General features: G+C 38.0%; 1 protein-coding gene across 1 annotated transcript in view; it reads left to right on the top strand.

Annotated features, from left to right (window-relative positions):
• The first annotated feature begins 6,727 nt into the window (after positions 1–6,727).
• The window catches only part of LOC149186872 (F-box/kelch-repeat protein At1g55270-like), a 35,280-nt gene continuing 20,301 nt past the window's right edge, over positions 6,728–21,706 (top strand). The window contains exon 1 of the mRNA XM_089411185.1: positions 6,728–7,493. Coding sequence (XP_089267311.1) covers positions 7,455–7,493 — 39 coding nt within the window. The 5' untranslated portion in view covers positions 6,728–7,454. The remainder of the gene's footprint in view (positions 7,494–21,706) is intronic.

The raw sequence follows: 21,706 nt of genomic DNA, 5'->3' as shown, positions 1-21,706 counted from the left end.
AATATTTTCATATAAAAAAATAATAATAAATATTTTATATAATTTCCAATGAAAATACAAATCTTACCTTAATTGTCGCCTATTTTGTTTATAAATGATTGAAATATATGGTTCTCACTTCTTTTTTTGTAAGTCAATATTCTATTCATTCAGAAAGAAAAGATATACATCCGATGTGTCAAAAAAACATGTGAGCTCACTCTGACTAGGTTTTTTGACCAAAATCTGCAAAAGATAACAAAAATACAAAAAATATACCAGTAGTAGTGTCCACAAACGAGAGGGCCATAGGCTCCAATAGACATATAAAACATAAAGAAAATTAGAGGACATACTAATCGTCTGAGGTGACAGAAGTTGGGTTATCTGGAGCATTTCCTGGAGGAGGCGGAGGACGGAAGTTACACTAAACGTGCCCTTCGAAGTGTGCCATCCAAGTCTCCAGCTTTTCCACTTTCTCCACTAGATGGTTTTGTCCCCGCCAAACTACCACCACTCGCTCCCTGACCTGGCACTGGAAGTAATGCATGCGTTCCAGAGTTGCCATCAACTCCTCATGCTTTTCCCGATTAACTTGCTCTACCACATCTACCTGGTCCATCAAGGATTGAATTAGGCCACAACAATTTTCCAAGTAACAATGCTACAATTGTTGTGGGCTAAGGCTTCATCGCAGTCATCGCTTTAAGCAACTTTACCTCGCTTGTATGTTTTTCACTTTTAATTATCACTCGTTTTGTTTATAAAATATTGAAATACATATATACATATAATTTATTTCTAAATAAATAAATAAATGGTTAAATTAATGAAGATCATAATATAAATCAATCATAAAAATATAATTCAATTTAATTTAATCAACTCTCATTATTTAATTAACCAAATACAGTTTAATTAACCAAATACGCTTATATTTTGAATTATATAACATTGTTAGAATTAATGTTTGATACTTTACAATTAATTTGGATATTTTAATTTAATGTATTAATAGAATAATACAATCATTTAATTTTTATATTTGCAAAATATTTTATTAATGTTAAAAAGAAGTTAAATTTGAAATATTGAATTTTTTTATTAAAAATTTCAAAGGTTATGAACTAAGAAAGTGTGAAAAAAGGGAAGTTGAAATTGGAATATTGGAGTAATCATCAAATGTTATAAATGAAGAAAGTGGGTTAAATGTGTACTTAAGCTTTATAATTGTTCAAAAAGAGTTCTACGGCTACCTTGCTTGTAGCCTACTATACTTTTAACATAATTTATCTTATACGATCTCCAAAAAGAGCCATTATATAATATTATTCGACATAACATTAAACAAGGAAAGTTTCTAAAAAATAACTACATTCCTAGTTGTCCATCTGCAATTTCATTCCTATTTTCTTCATCTGTCTGCATCTGAATTTATGGAAGTTGCTCCTCAAGTTTGCTTGACGGAATTATTCTTGGAGAGGATGGCTCCTGCAAGCCTAGGACCTCCTTCAGAACTCCCATTGTTGTTGCGTCTATCGCAACCTCAATTCCGTCAACCTGCAAAGTCAAATTATGACCTTTGGTGGACAATGTTTCCGCCAAAAGGATTTTTCCCTTGAAACCAACGAGAAATAGACGCGTGCCTCCAGAAAAATTTTCTCTTTGACCCTATCCAACATGCCAATGCGTTCCTCCACTATGAGCATTGCCTACTCCAAATTTTCACCACCATCAACATTCAACGATGCCATGCTTCTTTGCAAAAAAAAATTGACAAATATTTTATGTAGCTCCAACCTCGACACTTGCCATTTATAGCCAGTGGAAACCCCCACTCCTTTTGCAACTGCCATCAGAGAGCATTGAATGTTTCCAGAATCCAAAAATCGATTGCAATTACTAATTCTCTGCAACATATCCCTCACCTGATGCTTGGTTTGATTGCATTTACCTCTTAAGCAGATGGACGAGATACAAACCTTAGGAGATTTATATCCCAATGCATAAGTGTAGGGGTTATGACACCATTTGTCCTCGCTCATGACGAGAGCTCTGATAATTAACCACTTGGAGGGACAATCTGTCTCTGTCTCCAAAGCCATGAGCCATCGAACCATCACCTTCCTTAACAATTCTTCATGAATGATATTTAAAACCGAGGAATGCCTCGAAGCTTGCTCCTATCGTCTTGTCATAAGGGATATCTTCCCAACCATCAAACTATTAATCCTCTCAATCATCATGGAATGTATTGGAATGATAACGCGCCTCGATCTAGGAGAAGAGAGCCTTGATTAAGGCCTACCCCTATATTGGCCTGTTCATATGCAATATTATTATTTTCTCTTTTAACATGGTAGAAGGATATAGATTCAAATTTTTGGATTTGATTCCATATTCGCTCATCTAAGGGGGCCAAATATTTTTGGACCATAGCTTTTGCTTTATGGAATTTATGAATAACTAGCATTGAGTCTCCCATTACAATGAGATGATCAATTCTCCTTTCTAGTGCTATTTTTAATCCTTGCCACAAAGCCAATTCTTCTGCTTGATTATTGGTGGTTTTCCCTAAACCCCATGCAAATTTCATCTATGTTTCTTCATCAGGGCTTATTAACACCCCTCCCACTCCTACCTCCCCTGACTTCATTATGATATATATATATATATATATATATATATATATATATATATATATATATGAAGTTGAGGTTTTTCTGTTGAGAAATGATTATATTGTTGATGACATTATTACAACACTATATGAGCCTCACTCTCACTAGATTTGTTGGTCGATATGCGATATATCAAAAATTTTACATCCAACAAAAGTGATTGCACTACCCAAAACCTCACATCTCCAAAGATCCACAAAAATAACATAATTCAATCAAAATAAAGAGGCATTCTATGAATTAGATAGGGTCACAAATGCTGGATTTTACGGCCTGGTGCCTCAGGGAATATGTGCTAATTTGGCAGCTCAGCGACAAATTCCAACCATGGGACAAGATTCCTCTTTTCCAAAGGACCAATTTTGGCTATTGAAGCACTTAATTTGGAAAAGGAAAAGTGTATTTTTGAATTAAAAGCCCATATGTGCATATTTGATCAGGTCGACCTTAAAGAAAATTGGACACCCTTTGAAAGATATAAATATAAGTGACCTCAACCTCATTTGGACAATCATCTTGGATCTTTTTTTTTTTGGCTCGCACAGGTCTGAGGTAGGTCCGCGGAGGAATGGGTTTACATGAAGGCGAAATTGCAGGGTTCGAATCTCACATCTTTGTTTTAGGGTTTTGGGTCTCAGCCGCAGGCATGTTACGAAGAAATCTCGGCTACAACTGCACGCAGGCTGGCTCATCCGTGTGGTTGAAGCCTCTTAGCCGGATGCACAACACGCCTTCCCTGCAACTAGGTCTTAGGGTTCGATTTTTCAATTGACCATAGATTTCGCTCATTGGCCATAAGATTCAGCAGTTGACCGCAGACAATGATAGTTGATTGCAGGCTTCTGAAGCTGGGTTTTGAGTATTAACATTTGTGGGTTCATCTTATGAATGTTGATTGGTTGAATTTTGTTGAATTAGTTTATGATTGAGGATATGGATCATTGTACTCTCTTTTGTTGAATCATTCAACTACAATCTAATAAGAAGAATATTTGAAAGGGTTTCCCCATAATGGGTTTTTCCCTGGTCTCCAACCAATCCTGGTGTCTCTATGTGGGAATGCTTTTTTCTTATTGTTCCTTTATGTTTTGTTGCATTGATGATGATATTATTCTTTCTACATAGTTTCATATGTTGTTGAATAATGATGTAAATATGAATAATGTTATGATGTTATGGGGTGAATTTAATATGGAAATAATGAAATGCAATTATCAAAGAAACGAACAATGTAGCCCTAACAAAACTTAATAATAGGGAGCTTAAATTCACATTGAATATGCTTTTCCATATGGGCCATACAAGCTTCTAGTCTATTAAGGCTATCCTACATTCTCCATTGATTCCACTACAGATTATTGCCCCAATAGACTCTTCAACTACCAATGAAGAGTAACAATGTGCATATACTGGTTTTTCCATCCCCTGGTGTGCACAGGGTCCAAAAGCCATTGGGAAATTACATCAAGAAGATCAGAATCCGATAGTGCCAGTCTATCCATGCGAATGTTTCTTTCTATCTTTTGTATCTCAGTATGAGTGCATGGCGAGGTCACTACATGGTACACACTAGCTGGCTCCTAAACTAGAGTCTCATTGTGGGATCAACTGGTCTGACCTCTCTCCTCAACACCACGACAACTATGACCATGCTAATGGGGGCATATTGATCTTGTTGATCTACAAAAGTCGATAGGCCCCAAGAAGGTAAAAACCAAAACTCTCCCAATGCCAATTCCAAACAAATTCCTTTGACACAGATTGATTAATCAAACAACCAAATAGAGCTAAACTCACCTCCTTCCCCCCTAGACCAAAAGACTATAATAACTGACACTTTGTCGAAAAATGAATATTTTAGAACTAGAGTGCGTTAATAGTACCAACACTAGGACCACGAGAGACCCACCAATCGACAAGGAGGCCGAGTGGAATTCAACTCTGGAGGAGATGGTAAATTCAAACACCACAAAGTCCTAAATAACAAACCAACTAGAGAAAATACCGACCCTACTAGAATTTGAAGAAATTGACCTAAGACAAACCAAAAGCCGGTTTGAACATGAAGGAAAAACATAATGTACCAGTATCCTAGGGTTACCTGAAATTGTTTCCAGGAGAGATTTGGTGTGCCCTTCAATAAGCCAACACCAAAACACTGCTTCTATAAACTCCACTATGCATATCCATGAATGGTATAGTCAATAAGGACTATCTTCGACCCATGAGTCTCTCCATGCTTGTCATACTCCGTTTAGGTGCCCTCGCCTTGAGCTTCAGAAAATGGCAAGCCATCGATTTTGCTATAATTAACTAACATATAAGACTGAACGATACCTCTCTAGCACAAGTTGCCAAAGTTAGGTTCCTAGGCTTTCAAGCCCACCCCAACAAAGTTTCTTAGGCCCATGCTTGTAGGGGTGTCTGGTTTTCCCTCCTGTGTCTTGCATAACCCGATTACATAGTGCATTAGTTTGCCAGCCAACAAAAGGATGGAGATAAAAATTACTAAGTCCCGGTACTCCATGAAATCATATGACAAGTCCTCACATGTATGGTGCACGAGGGAGGGGGAGGATAGGCCATGCCACCCCCTTCCATAATGATCTCGAGAGTCGATGGGGTGGTGGGCACACACTTGAGCTCCAACATCGTTTTCTCCTCCACCCCTAGCGGGAAAAATACATTCAATATAATAATAATAATAATAATAATCTGTGAATGGAGGCTTTTGCGAGTAGAGTTATTCAAAGATTTGTCTTTCAGATCCATCACATAAATCTTTTAGATTATCGACATGTTTTGAACCAACTAATGTGGTTCATCTAACCATCCTGAAGATGAACCATATTAGCTGGTTTGAAACATGTCGACAATCTAAAAGACTTATGTGATGGATTCGAAAAACATATCTCTGAATAATAATAAAATAATTATTTAAATTATATATATATACAAACACAAATAAATATTAATATTTAAATATGTTGTAGTCTCTCTGTTATAGGTTTTGGAGGATTTATGGTTTATTTTTCTAATCTAATTTGCCCATATATATATATATATATATATACAAACACAAATAAATATTATTTTTTAAATATGTTGTAGTCTCTCTGCTATAGGTTTTGAAGGATTTATGGTTTATTTTCTAATCTAATTTGCCCATAATCAAGTAGCTATTTGTTGGAATCACAAGTTTTGAAGGATTTATGGTTTATTTTCTAATCTAATTTGCCCATAATCAAGTAGCTATTTGTTGGAATCACAAGTTTAAGTTGTGAACTCTCCACAATACAAGTGGTCCATAGGTTTTTCAAGATGCCCAATCCATATATAATCAAAAATCTATTTTAAACAACAAATATCAAAATTTCACCAATCAATAAATAAAAAAAACACACTACCTTTTAAATAATATGATAAACCACATTCTTATTGTATCCATTTAATTAACCTAATATAAATTAAATACTAAATAAATAATGATTTGGGGATTAGGTAACGATCGTGTCTAAGAAGTCAAAGATGAAGAAGAACAAACGTTAAAGATTCCTTATTTTCAAGTCCCTATTGAATGATCATTTAATTAATCTTCTAATGCATATCTTTGAACATACTTAAACTCATTTTTTACAACGGTTCCTTATTTTCAAAGCCTTATCCTATTTGATTAGAAATTGTATGTGGGCTCTAGGCCATATATAAAAGGTAAATTTATTGGTCAAGTGCATGCATGGCAGGTGAGGCGTCAAGGCCATATTTACATGTTGAGTGGTTTAGGTGAGGCTTAATCTATGCAGGCAAATATTAATTGTAACATGTACTGCTAGACAATTTTAATTAAAAATTCAAAGACACTATCTTCAAACCTTTTTTACAGCTCCAGATTCACTGTTGTATCATGGTTTGATGGTAAATTTTAAATTCTAGAACAATGGGGAGGACCTACAAAACTTTTATCCAATTCAATCAGATTTCTAGAAAAATGAGATTTAATTTCCGTATTGCAAGAACCAAAAAAAGCTGCAATATAAATAAACTCACCATAGAACCAACAACCAATTGCCCAACCAACAACCATTGGGAACGTTTAATGCAAATTTTGGGTAAATCCATGGTGAAGAGGAGCTGGTATATTAAATGCCATTGATGGAGTGCACCACCTATCAAGTCTCTCACCAGCCACTCCACCGTCCTCCCAACTAAAACACGGGAGCTTTAAAAGGCCGGTTCATTCTATCCTTCTACCCTTATATATATGCTCAAAGCCTTTTCTGACGGTTGCTGCCTGTATTTTTATAAACCAGTAGTAGTTCATCCAGTACACCTGCCCTGCACAGTACGTCTGCTTCTCCAAGGTCCTATCTTTTAACGTTTTCTTCTCAGATCCAATCCATCTTTGTCTCACACACTTGGCCTTTTCTTTCCCCCATTTCGGTTTTCGTAATCGTGAGCTCATTTTCATTTTCTCCCAAGCCATTTCACATGTACCCAAATGCTCATTTCCACATTTCAGAAACACCCATCTCCTCGTTTGTATATATTATCTGAGTCCGGTAACTGATTTTCCTACTGGTTCCTTATTAGGCCCATGACTTTGCCATATCTCTAAGTCAACCAAGATCTGATTTTGTTAAAACCCATCAGCTATATCATTCTTCCATGAAACCTAAGGGCTTATGTAGGCAACATTCAGTATACTGTAGGTGCTACTGAGAATGAGGGTGAACCTCTTTCAATTGCAGGAGGATTGATCAACGGCCGGGTTGAATAGTTCGTGCGTGAAATGTTATGTCAGCACAAATGCACAGGCGTGTGCGACCTGTTCAGGTGGGTTCTTCTCTGTTGTTTGGGTTTTTTTCGTAGTTTCTCCTTTTAATCCTTTGTTTTCCATCTGGGTTTCTCTTGGTATAGTGTACCCATATGGGCTTATATATTCCTGATGAATGCCTGTAGAAAACTTTACTGGGCTGAGAGTAAACTCTGCTGACAATAGTGGGTTGTAACTCTTTGTTACTCCATGTGCCTGATTTCAGTATTTTGTAGATGTTGTTTTGAGATCAACATAAAAATGATACTAGGGAGACAGAGTAGTAGTAGCAAAAATGTTAGATCGGGTTCCCTTTTGGCATGGTTTTTAGATTTGGAGTTCGCTAACCCCAGGGCTCACACTGAACTCCATGTTTATTAGCCACTCACATTCTCACCATGGCACAAGAGATCTGCAAAGCTAAAGCCAAACCATATTCTTTTAGTTACCACCTTGCTGTTGCCACATTGTACTCAGGTTTCATGCTTGATAACGATAGACTGGATTGCCTCTGACTGCTCCAACTAACAATGCTACTGCACATATTAAAATTTAAATACATAAACAATGGTTGACCTAATTTTGATATCACCCTTATCTTTGTATTCCAGTAAACTAGGTTGTTAGGCACCGCGGCCATCATAGCTTATGCCATAATTATCTGTTTCCTCTAGGTTTCTGAAGATTCTTTTCACAATAATCTGATGCTATTGACTTGGGTTGGCCATAAATGTGTCAATGAGTCCCACGGCTTGTGCGATTTCCATCCCTAAACAGGCCATCAACTCCATATTTTGATAGTTCTATAAGACGGGGCTTTTTCATTTGTTCCCACTCATTGTTAGTGTCTTGACTCAACGACCCTGAGAATTTATACTAAAGTCCATTTATCATTCCCACTCATTGTTTTCCCCCTAATTGTTAGTCTCCTGACTCAACGACCCCGAGGACTTGTACCAAAGTCCATTTGTGCCCACTCATTGTTAGTCTCCTGACTCAACGACCCTGAGGATTTATACCAAAGTCCATTTATCATTCCACTCATGTTGAGTCACTGACCACATGATTATCAATGCAGGATACCTCGAAAAATATGATTGTGTGCAAAAAAGGGGAAAACAATGTAAGTGTAACAATAACTGTTCCATACAGCATAGAATGCAGAACCAGGCATCAAAAGCAGCTAAAGATGAGCAGGATTGTCAACTTTCCAGTGAAGTTTTTTCAATTTTAATTTGTGTATTTTTTGAAAGGGTGGGGTGCTGGGTAGGGAGCAAGGGGATCAGGACGAGGTCGGTCACCTTATGGTTCTTCCCATTTGGTTCTGGTTTCTGCTGGGCACCTTTCGAAGGTTTCTTCATTATTGCAGGTGTGAATCCTTGCACAAAAGGTGGAGATAATTTTTAGAAAGATGCTAGATTATGCACAGTGGAGTTGTAGCAGGTTAATCTTCAGTTTGTGGGAATTGGGATGCATGTTGAGACGGAAGTTCAGTCAGTTTCCTTGTTTAGTACTTTTCTTTCCACGGATAATAAATGCTGCATACCCAAGTTTTGCATTTAGTCTCTCGTGCCCTGTATTCTATGGTAGCATTAGCTAAACCAGATTATGGTGTGCATCAGATATTTTCCTTTTATATTTTAAAAATGAGTTTGCAATATATCTCGAGCAAGTTCCAGAAGATCTGGGTTTTAGACTGAAGTGGCTTTCATAGGAAATGCTTTTGGTAAGATGAATGCCAAGATTATTTGGTCATTAAGGTAAACAGAGTATGTAATGCAATCTCCATTTGAGATTTATCAAAACTACATTTATTAGCCATCGACTGTTCTAAAACATCCTTCTAAGCAGACTATTGTGAATGACTGAATTTTTTAAACCAAGATATTGATAAGCAAACTTTTTCCTTATTTGATCCATTTGGCACAGCTTTATATATAGAGCAGTTTGACTAAAAGCGAAAAGAGTAATTATCTTAATAATATGAAGGTTTTTATTTGTAGATTGGAACCATTCTGCAATGACATTTAAATCTGAAAGGGAAGCAAGATGGCTTCGATGATATTGGAATGATTATTTTAAGATGATAGCTATTGAAGTTTTTGTCTGTAACCAATCTGCAAAGGTGCAAAAATCTGAAAGAAAGCCAACCTAACTCCAATGCAATTTCAGATTCTAAATGATTGCTTTGAATTTCAGAAGGTAATAAGAGAATCTGAGAATGTGCAATGCCATAGTTGACTAGCTAAAGAAGTTATTTCTTTTCAACCACTATTTCAAAAAATCAAATAAAGGCTAAAATGTATTTTTCCAATAGAGTAGCAGAAAGTGGTGTCAGCTTGGCCCTTATTTCTATAGGAGCTTACCCAAATTATACAGCATGTGGGAATCGGGCCTTAGCTAAGTTGTTATCTCTCTCTATATATATATATATATATATTATTTATTTATTTCTTTCTTTGTTTCATATACCCGTCTATCCTGTAGGCAAGGGTAAGATATTCTTCAAGGCTCAAGTTTGTTCAACAAGGAGGCTTGAAGCTATTACAACAATATATTCAATATGAATTTAATGTCACTTGCAATAATTGAACTTGGTATTTATTTTTATTTATTTATAATTGAACTTGGTATTTATTTTTATTTATTTATTTCTTTGTTTCATATACCCTACCCTCTAGCCTGTAGACAAGGGTAAGATATTCTTCAAGGCTCAAGGTTGTTCAACAAGGAGGCTCAAAGCCAGCACGACAATATACTCGATATGAGTTCAATGTCACTTGCAATAATTGAACTTGGGCGGGGCTGGGGAGGATCGAAAATTAGCAATCATTCCCCCCGAGTCCCAACAACCTAAGATAAACCCAATTGACACACACACACGCACACATATATATTTATTTTTCCTTGGAAAAAATATATCCCTCTTTTGAAGATCAAGGAAAGCAAATAAATGTTGACCCTATTATGATGACATTTTGAGGATTGTATTTTTATTTCATTTTGGAATATATATATATATATATTTTTAATATATATATTTATATTTATCTATTTTTTATATTTAGTTATTTATTTTTTTCGTTGTTTCATATACCCTACCCTACAACCTATAGGCAAGGGTAAGATATTCTTCGAGGCTCAAGGTTGTTCAACAAGGAGGCTTAAAGCCATTACAACAATATAGTCGATATGAGTTCAACGTCACTAGCAATAATTGAACTTGGGCGGGGAGGATAGCAATAATTCCTCCCAACTATATATATATATTTATTTATTTTTACTTGGAAAAAACATTTATATTTCAGGATGAAATAAAAATACAATCCTCAAAGCGTCTTTATAATAGGGGTCAACATTTCTTTGCTTTTCTTGATCTTTAAAAGAGGGGTCTTTGATTAGAATTCTTTCACTCAGAACGCCCATTACTAAAGGATCAATTTTATATGGATTAACATAGTCAAAAACAAAATATCTCTTAGCAGATCCTGTACTCCATTGCACTAAAGCCTTATGGCTACTTAATTAAAACATGCAAAAATTGACTTGATAGCAACATTATATCAAACTTCAAATTTAGGAAAGGATTTCAATGAGACCATAACCCTTGTAATATCCCCATTTTTGGTTTCCCTAATGATGTGGCCAAAATGGACTCGGGTTGGTGACGGCTAGGTCATAGGAGCGAGATTATGTCATTAGTGGGCTTGGAGGGTTTTGGAGGAGTTTTATGGCTTGCTATATTTCATCATCAGGGTCAATTCCACACAATTAATTCTTGGTTCTATTGCATTTTGGTGATTCCCGTAAAACGAGGTTATTATCACACATGGTTTAATTATATACATTAAAGGTGATATTTGGAGAAACATTTTGTGTAATAACTTGTTGGAATCGAGATGAAGATATCTACAGGATGGGATGATGAAAAGTGATTTTCAATAGCTAGAGAAAGCATGGAGGCAGGTAATCATTTTTCAGGATTAATCACTTTATTAAATAAAAGAGGGGAAAAGTGCTTAATTGGAGAAAAAGGCCAAAAGGGGAAAAACGACTTTAAATAACATAAAAAGGTCACTTAGATAAAATTAAGGGAGGAGCTTCTATAATGAAAATAAAATAATAAAATAAAAGTAGTTGGAGAGAGATCCATCATGTCTTTAAAAGAGGGGAGAGAAAGTCATTGGGAACATCTTGGATTGAAGTATTTTCGTGGAGGGGTTTCTGGAAACTCGGTTTTCAAGATCAGAGAACCCTAGGATGAAAACCATTGGGTTTCTTCCTGTGTTGGACGAAACCCCAATTCACTATTGAGGAGATTTCTGATTTCGTTCAGAAATCTCTTGGGCGTCGTCGACATCAGTTGGGGAGCAGAGGAGCAAATCTATGGCTGGAGTGGGGATCAACTATTTCTCCAATGTGAGTTTCATTCCTGTGATGTAATAGATATTGTCAGCCATTTGGTGGTATTTATTTAGTATAATAATAAGGCTGAATTTTACTTTGCTGCATATGTCTCGTGTTTATTCTAACTTGCAATTTTTCTTGTTCTTTATGTTGGTAAAATTGTACAATTTTATTATCGTGTACTTTCTTGAAACGAATTGATGAGAAATTTATCCAAATATTTCGAAAGGAGTATTACAACCCCATTTTTTTTTCTTCGATCACCTGCAAGAGGTCTCCATTCAAATTGGCCTTCAATAGAGGATTGGCTTTGGAGTTAAAATACCTATAAACATAGTTAAAAGAGATTTGATTGAAGGTAGAAGCAAACTCTTTGAGTAGGATTACCACATTATAGATCCTTGATTTTTGATTATGGTTTCCCCTTTCATCCATCGAATGACCAGTTCTGAATTGCCAAAGATTTGAATATAATTGCATCCTTTCTTTTTTGTAGCCTTTAATAACAAAACCTGGCTTCCAATTCTCCAAAAATGTTGGACCCTAGATCGAGATAAGACTTGCCTTCATAGTAGTGTTCATTAGTAACGAAGAGAACATAACCAACACGACATTTAGTACACTTGTTCTGACTGGCTCCATCTAAGAATCCTAATGGATTGGATTTGTCTATCTGTATAGGGACTTTGATTTTTATTAATGAAATTTTTAGGGGATCTTGAAAAAGAGGTAAAAGTGCCAACGCTTGAGAGGCCACTTGGAAACTAGGGACACTTCTGTCCACAAAAAAATTTCATTTCTGGCTATTCAAATGCGCCAAAGAACTAGAATTTTTCTAGAACATCTCCCTTGCCCCATAGGTTTGAGAGGTGGCTTGAAGATTCAACATCTTTCCAAACTTGAGTTGCGAATGGGCAATCATAGAAAAGATGCATGTTTGTTTCCATGCTGTCTTTTAATGTGCACCATCCAGGACCCAACTGATTCTTTTGTTGAAGTCTATCCCAAGTTGGTAATATGTTGTGAAGGAGCCAAATCACTTACCAACTTTATGGAGCAGCATGGAATTTATACATTCTTTTCCACCCCCAATCCAGTGACAAAATTCTGTTATCCTGTTGCGAAACATAACCAAGTGCCACATTATAGCTTGTGCCTTGACCTTGCCATGTACAATAAAGACCTAGTCAAACCCAATAAAATCGAGCCAACCCAAGTCAAAATAGGCACATATAGTGTTGAGAATGCATTGTATGGATGTTGGTATGGTTCAAAAATGCATTTTCAACCATATGAAAGGTGACCCAATGTATGGGACGCGCCTTTGTGGTTGGAAATGCGTTTCAACGTTGTACTAGCATTTTTGTGTTTTGATATAGAAATGAGGTTGGTATTGTCTTGTACTAGATGTTTCCTACAACATAGGGCCTTATTAATGAACATGCCTATACTTCATGAATCGAACTTGGTAACATGATTGCTTTTAACTTGTGATATAGTACAAGTGGGTACCCAACCCTAGATCTTTTTATGGGGGATGTTGATCCTCGTAACAAGTGAGACACACCCCCTATGCTATTTGGGGACACAAAGGTCATCCTTTGGTGGTAGCTAGGGTGTGTTTACACTTAGCATGGGTTCACATACTTTACTTGTGCACCCTCAGAACTGTGTGCATGCGGTTTGGCTACAATATTGGACATCATTCGTTGAGATTTGGGGAGAATACTTGCTAATTTGTGTTAAATTTCGTGAAACTCTCCAACTACTTAGATGAATAATTGAAAAAAGGCAAGTAAATATTGAAACCAAATTTACTTTCATCAGGATGCACAGTTTCATAACAGCTTATAAACAACAAAATAAACACTAGAGATAAAATCACAACACACAAATTGACACACTTGTTTACTCAGGAAACCCAACAGGGAAAACCTACTTCCTTGATTGTGGTATTGTTACTTTTAGGTAACAATGGTATGTTCTATGCTTAAGAGCAATTTACTTCAATTTTTCTTACTAGCCCAATATCAATTTCTAGATTAGCAATCACATTAACATGATAATAAATGCAGATAGAACATAACAATAACCAGAAGACAAGCCAAGACAAGAGGACACAATATTTGGCGGATGCCAGGGAAAAACCCCAATGGGGGGAAACCCTTTGATTAAATCTTCTTATTATTCTTCAAGAGTTCAACAGAGAGAGTGCAATATACAAAATTCACTTACCCAAACACAGTGAAATCTGTCTAGTCAAATTGCAGTCAATAGGATGCCCTAACCAGAAAGTCAATGTTGGTTAAATCGGCAGAATTACTCCCAAAAATCGGCTCGGTCAAACCCAGTCAATTTGGCCTCCAACAACAGTTGAAATAAGCCCAAAACAATGTTGAAGAAATTGGTCATACTTGGTCAAACTACCTAGAAATTCTCGAAATCTGTGCCAAAGAATGCGGCCTGCCCAAATAAAAATTCTCCCAAGAAAAACATAGTCAAACAAGGTCAAATGCTGCCCGGTCAACATTGGTCAAACTTGCTGCAAACTAGGTCAACGCAGGAAAACAAAAACACAGTGAAACCTGCGATCAACGTTGGTCAAATTGCCTAGAAATTCTCGAAATTTGTGCCAAAGAATGCTGTCTGCCCAAATAAAAATTCTCCCAAGAAAAACACCGTTAAACAAGGTCAAATGCTGCTCGGTCAACGTTGGTCAAACTTGCTGCAAACTCGGTCAACGCAGGAAAACAAAAAACACAGTCAATCCTTCACACGTGTGGAGGAGAAGAACGCTGTGCCAAAATTTGTACGACCTAATAAGATGAGAGAGAGATATGTGTGTGATGATGAATGTCCAAATGAGGTAGATGCTCCTTCTATTTATATGCAACGTTGAGGGTGAAGAGACATGACTTTTGGGCTTCTTGAGGCTACATTAGATTGCTGACTAACCTTGACAATTTGTCCATAGAAGAAATAAATTCATAATTCCATTTATACTTGTCAGAATGAGATGATCTTTAGATCAATCTCACACCTCTCGAAAAGAGGAATCCAATAAAAATATCAGGTCCATCATATGAGCTGTCCAAGGTGGAGTTTGGCCCTAGTTGCCAAATTTAACACTCCCTCTAACTAGGGAGAACTCCACCTGCCAAACCATCTGACAATCTGTACTATCCCTGTCATCTTTGCTCTGCTCTGCCGAACTATGAAGAAATAATGAAGAAGAAATGATCGAGAGTGTATCATATCACTCTCCATTAACCCAAATTCAGTCTCCATTGATCCTAGATCAATATCGAACATCCTAGCATAGCGAGTATGGTAGTACACGATACGGCCATTGGTAGTACCATGGTCCCTATCCTCATTTCCCTACTGATTGGCTAGATGAGAGGTATTTCCCATGAGTCTCGGATTGCATGAGTAGGATGTATCTACAGGAGAAGGTGAACCACTCATCCTATGCATATATCAACCATCATGGGTATCACAGGGGAAGGTGAACCACTCACCCTATGGTTGCTTATCGCTCCAAGAAGTACCCCAAGCCCCCGGAGCTCCCAGAGTTCAATATCCAACTCAAACATGACCCTCATAAGAGGGTCTCTCCACGACTCCAAGTCGTTCACAGAAGGTTAAGAATTTGACCTTCCCTAGGGGCTTTGTAAGAATATCTACTACTTGTTCATCAGTCCCAATGTGATGGATCCTTATTGCTCCCTGTTGTACCATATCCCGGATAAAGTGGTACTTGATATCAATATGCTTGGAGCAGTCATGAAACATGGGATTCTCAGAAAGATGAATCCCACTTTGGTTGTCGCAGAAGTTCACGGTGGTATTCAGCACATGTCCAAACAACTCACTAAAGAGCTTCCTCAACCAAACAACTTCATAGGAGGCCATACTAGCAGCAATATATTCGGCCTCGGTGGTGCTCAAAGCAACCGATTTCTGCTTCTTTCTCATCCAGGATATCAAAGCAAAACCTAGTGAGAAGCAACATCCCGATGTGCTTTTACGATCCACCACATTGCCAGCCCAATCAACATCAGAATAACCATGGAGCCTCACATTCTCGACAGTGTATGTCAGTTCATAGGTGATTGTGCCTCGAAGATATCTCAAAAGATTCTTGGTAGCAATCCAATGTATGTGATGAGGCTCGACCATAAATTGACTCAATGTATTCACTGCAAAGCATATGTCCGGATGAGAGTTTACCAAGAACATTTGGGCCCCCACGAGTTGACGATACTCAAAAGGATTTCCCAAATTAGGCCCAACAAGACTTTCACATAATTTTTGAATTTAAGTTCCATCACAGTAGTCGTGGACTTGCAATCCACCATCCCAAATCTTTCAAGTAGCTTCACAATGTATTTTCCTTGAGAAAGGAAAATCTCACCTGGATTTTGCGAGACCTCCAATCCTAGGAAATAATGCATCAGTCCTAGGTCCTTCATCTCGAACTCGGAAGCCAACTCCCTCTTGCATTGATGAATGAGAGGGCCTGCACATGTCAGAAAGAGATTGTCCACATAAAGTACCAAGATGAGAGGTCTATCATTCTCAACTTTAAAGTAAAGGTTCGGATCAACTTCACTTCTTGTAAAACCCAGCTTCATCAGATAGTTGTCGATCCCCTCTCATACCAAGCCTGGGAGCTTACTTCAACCTATAGAAGGTTTTCATCAACTTGCATACATGTGTCTTACGATCTTCAACTTCGAACCCCTCGGGTTGTTCTACATAGACTTCCTCCGTAATTGAACAATGCAAGAAGGCGATTTTGACATCCATCTGGGTGTAGGTTCCATCCTTGTGAGGCAGCAAGGGCCATAATTGAACAGATGGTGGTATATTGGGCAACTGGTGCAAATATCTCATCATAGTCCACACCTTCCTTTTGAGAGAAGCCTCGAGCAACATATCTGGCTTTGAACTTTTCAGCACTTCCATCAACTCCATGCTTGATCTTGTATAGCCATTTTGAGGTGACAACAAATTTGTCCTCGGGTGTAGGGACCACATCCCAGACATCATTCTTCATAATCGACTCACACTCTTCGTTGATAGCATCCTTCCATACTTGGTGCTTCACAGCTTCTTCGAATATGCAAGGCTCAGTTTGAACAATGGTGCTCATGGCAGCTAAGTACCCTTGGTACCTATTCGGCTTCTTACTTTCACAAAATGTACCCCTTGGTGCAATATATCTCTCGACATCTTCGAGAGTTTCCCTAAGCCATGAGGGTCTCCTTTTTGAGGAGGAGGGCTCATGAGGAGGTGGATAAATGGGGTCCATTGGTGCTTCAACATCGGGCATCGGCTCATCCTGCGGTTCTCCCTGGTTTCCTGTATCTGCTTCTTTGTCCTTCCTTGGAATAGGAAGGTTCCTAATCTTCCCAAGGGCAACATCTTCATCGAAGGTGACATCATGACTTATCTCCACTTCTCTTTGACCAGGCACATAGATTCTATATGCCTTTGAAGTTTCACCGTAGCCCACAAATGTTCCTTTCTTCCCAGATGCATCCAATTTGCTTCTCTTTTCTTTCGGCACATGAAAATACACGGGGCTACCAAAAATTCTAAAGTGAGAAACATTAGGTTTCTTATTGGTGAAAACTTCTTCGGGAGTTTTGGAGTCCAAGGCTTGATGAGGGCATCTATTTTGAACATACACGACAGTGTTGGTAGCTTCTGCCCATAGGAACTTCAAAAGGCTTTGATCATGAAGCATGGCATGAGTGACTTCTATAATTGAATGATTCTTCCTTTCAGCAACTCCATTTTGCTTAGGAGTATATGCGGTAGTAGTCTCCCTCTTAATGCTAGCTTCTCTACAATAGTCATTGAACTCATTTGATTCATACTCGGTTCCATTATCGGTCCTTAATATTTTGATCTTCTTCCCTGTTTGATTTTCAACGAAGGTTTTGAAAGAATGGAACCATGTGAACACTTTGTCCTTCTTCATGAAACAAATCCACATTTTGTGAGAGAAGTCATCCACAAAGATAACATAATATAGATATCCTCCTAAAGATGTCATGGGCAACATACTAGATAGATCAGAATGAACCAATTGCAAAATGTCGGTAGTCTTGCTATCACTTGAGGGGAATGGTCCCCTTGTATGTTTTCCTTCGGCACATCGTTGACAAACGCCTTCATGTTCTACTTCAAATTCGGGCATACTTGTTACCATCTTCCTTGCATCGGGTAAAGCCTTATAATGAAGATGATCAAACCTCCGGTGCCATAATTTGGATTGAAGAGATGTGTCGCAAGACATGGCTCCCAATGGACTCCCTCCAACTTGATATAGGCTATCAACCCTGAATCCAAGAGTAAATGCTTCTTTGAAATTTCTTTTCCAAACACGTACCTTTCCATCAATGAATGCCACCTTGAATCCTTTGTCCTCCATTGCCGAGATGGATACTAGGTTCTTCTTTAGATCAGGTACGTATAATACTTCTTGTAGATGAATGGTGCTACCTTGATTTAATTGAAGAGTAACATTCCCAACTCCTTTCACGGGATAGGTGGCATCGTCTCCAAGAATGATTTCCAAATTTGTATATTTTTCTATCAGATTTGAAAGAGCTTCCTTATACCGAGTGAAGTGCCTTGAGGCACCATTATCAATCAACAAATTTCCCAAGGTATCCAATGGAGAGGCAGTAGAGAGGGCAGATATAAGATAAAGTTATTTTTGCTTGTTATCTACAACATTAAATTCATCATACCTGGAGTTTCTTGATCTTTTGGGAGGTTGACCATTTCCATGTTGAGTAGCGAGAGCATTCCTTTTTCCTTTGTTGTTGAATTTGCCATTCCTTTGATTGTTGTTGTCCCTGAAATTGTTGTGGTAGTTGTTTTCATCATCCTAAGGTGTATCCCTTCTATTAGGGCACTCCCTAGCATAGTGGCCAAACTTGTTACAAATGAAGCATCTTCCCTTTCTTCCATCTTTGAATCCCGGTCATCCTTGACATAGCTTCTTTGAACCTACATTGTTCTTCTTTTTAGCATGAGTGGAGAATGCAGTAGGATCATTCTTATTTGAAGGCATGTCTTTCTCCATCATCCTTGTCTCTTCTTGAGTACATCTAGTCAACAATTCATCAAAACCTGGAATCTTGTCATTGTTGAGAATAACAGTGTTGAACACATGCCATTCATGAGGGAGACCTCTAAGGGCAATGGGAGTGAACTCTCCCTATCTGTAATAACTTCTCCAATTGAAAGAAGATCATTTTTGGTCTTGGTAATCCTCATGAAGTAGGATTGGATATCTTCACCTCTTCCCTTCTTTATGTCCTTTAACTTGTTTTTGAGAAAGGGGACTTGGTTTTTCATTGCTAACTTTGAACATGCCAACCAACGTGTCATACATCTCCTTAGATGTGTTCAAATTAGAGATGTATGCAACCAAATGCTTGTTAATAGAATCCCTGATGATCTTTTTAGCTTTGACTTCACCTTTCTTGTACTTTGTTTTAGCGACAACTCGTGCATTTGAAGGAGGTTCAACAATCTTTTCCTGCACATAGTCCATAACATCTTGCTCTTCCAAAGTAAAATCAAGAGACATCTTCCATGCATGATAATTAGACTTATCATTGAGCTTGTCATTAGGTTTGAAGTAAGATGCGGAGGCCATTGAATCTTGTCCTTGTCCAACAAATCTCAATGATTGCTCTTTTCACTCTTGCTTGGGATTTGTCTTCACCTTAGCGCTGATACCATGTTAATTTTAGATAACAATGGTATGTTCTATGCTTAAGAGCAATTTACTTCAATTTTTCTTATTAGCCCATTATCAATTTCCAGATTAGCAATCACATTAACATGATAATGAATGCTGATAGAACATAAACAATAACCAGAAGACAAGCCAAGACAAGAGGACACAATATTGGCAGATGCCAGGGAAAAGCCCCAATGTGGGGAAAACCCTTTGATCAAATCTTCTTATTATTCTTCAAAAGTTCAGCATAGAGAGAGTACAATATGCAGAATTCACTTGCCCAAACACAGTCATATCCCTCCAGTCCAATTGCAGTCAATAGGATGCCCTAACCAGAAAGTCAACGTTGGTCAAATCAACAGAATTACTCCTCAAAACTAGCTCGGTCAAACTCAATCATTTCGGCCTCCAACAATAGTTCAAATAAGCCCAAAACAGTCTTGAAGAAATCGGTCATACTTGGTCAACGCACAGTGAAACCTGCGGTAAAATGGCCTGTGGTCAACGCTGATCAAACTGTCTAGAAATTCTCGAAATCTGTGTCAAAGAATGCGGCCTGCCCAAACATAAATTCTCCCAAGAAAAACGCAGTCAAACAAGGTCAAACGCTGCCTGACCAACGCTGGTCAAACTTGCTGTAACTTGGTCAATGCAAGAAAATAAAAAACACAGTGAATCCTTCGCACGTGTGGAGGAGAAGAAGGCTGTGCTGAAATTTGTACGAACCAATTAGATGAGGAGAGAGAGATATGTGTGTGATGATGAATGTCCAAATGAGGTAGATGCTCCTTCTATTTATCTGCAACGTTGAGGGTGAAGAGACATGACTTTTGGGCTTCTTGAGCCTACATTAGATTGTTGCCCGACCTTGACAATTTGTCCATAGAAGAAATAAATTCATAATTCCATTTATACTTGTCAGAATGAGATGATATTTAGATCAATCCTACACCTCTTGAAAAGAGGAATCCAATAAAAATGTCAGCTCCATCATATGAGTTTTCCAAGGTGGAGTTTGGCCCTAGTTTCCAAATTTAATAGGTATTTTATTGATTGTTGTTGAGGAGTTGGATCTATTAGAAAGCACAATTTGTCTTTGAGAAAGCGTTCTGCTGCTTGTCACTACTCTCAGCTGATACAATTGATCTTGGCCTGCCTTGATCACTGCTTGATCTCGAACTTGTAGCACACTATTGATACCCTGCTGCTTCTTTGACTTGCCCTCCTTTTGCTTGACCCTGCTTCTCCTTCCTTGCGTGCTGGATGTTAGTTTTTGGTAGCATCGAAAGTGCTCTAACCTTGAAAATTGGTGGAGAGGCTAAGGTACACGAGTTCTAAAAAACCCACAAATCGTTTGGTGAAATTCCACCTAGGTTGTATTTTTTAAAATAATTAATATTTTTAATGGGGTTCCTAAGTCTAAACTTAGGAAAATTAAAATATTAATGGGTATTAATCAAAATATGGGTGAGAATGATCTAGAAGGCGGATCAAGTCATGTTTTGATCTTTGCTATTGATTAGAGATTTAATCTCGGCTGTTGAAGTCTCAATGAGAAAAGTATAAGGAGGCTTGGGGTTCATTTAGAAACACATAGAGAGATTGAGGAAATCGATTTCTGAGGTGAGAAGTTCTGAGGAGGAAAATCGACTGGGGAGATCTTGTAGTTGAGGGGCAGAGATAGCAGCTTCCGAAGAGAGTGATTCTTAGCTGGAGATACATTAGTAGAGAGAGGCAGTAAGTGAACTAGAGGCCTTGACGCAGAGGCTGCCGCAGGGCTAGAAGGGTCACACAGAAGTGATGCAGAGGCAGAGCGAGAAAGTCAAAAGTCAAAGTAGAGGGTCAGTTTAAACAGTCAGAAGTCGGGGTGTGAGACCAGGAGGTTGAGAGCAATGACTCTGGGCTTCTGATCGAATTCCCAGCTGGGTGACGCAGTGCCTGCAAGGGTTGATGCTGGGACAACGTAGAGGCAGCGCAGAGCATCTCATCCAGCAGTCGAAACGACCAGAACTTTTTCTCAGTGATTGTGTGGGGTAACTCACAAAGCTTTTGCCA

The sequence above is a fragment of the Pinus tabuliformis genome, chromosome 3_1 (assembly GCF_031772625.1).
Source record: "Pinus tabuliformis cultivar Carrire ecotype Pingquan chromosome 3_1, CPIR1, whole genome shotgun sequence".
NCBI lineage: Eukaryota > Viridiplantae > Streptophyta > Pinopsida > Pinales > Pinaceae > Pinus > Pinus tabuliformis.
Note: the sequence above shows the minus strand (reverse complement) of the source record. Positions and strands in the feature narration are given on the sequence as shown.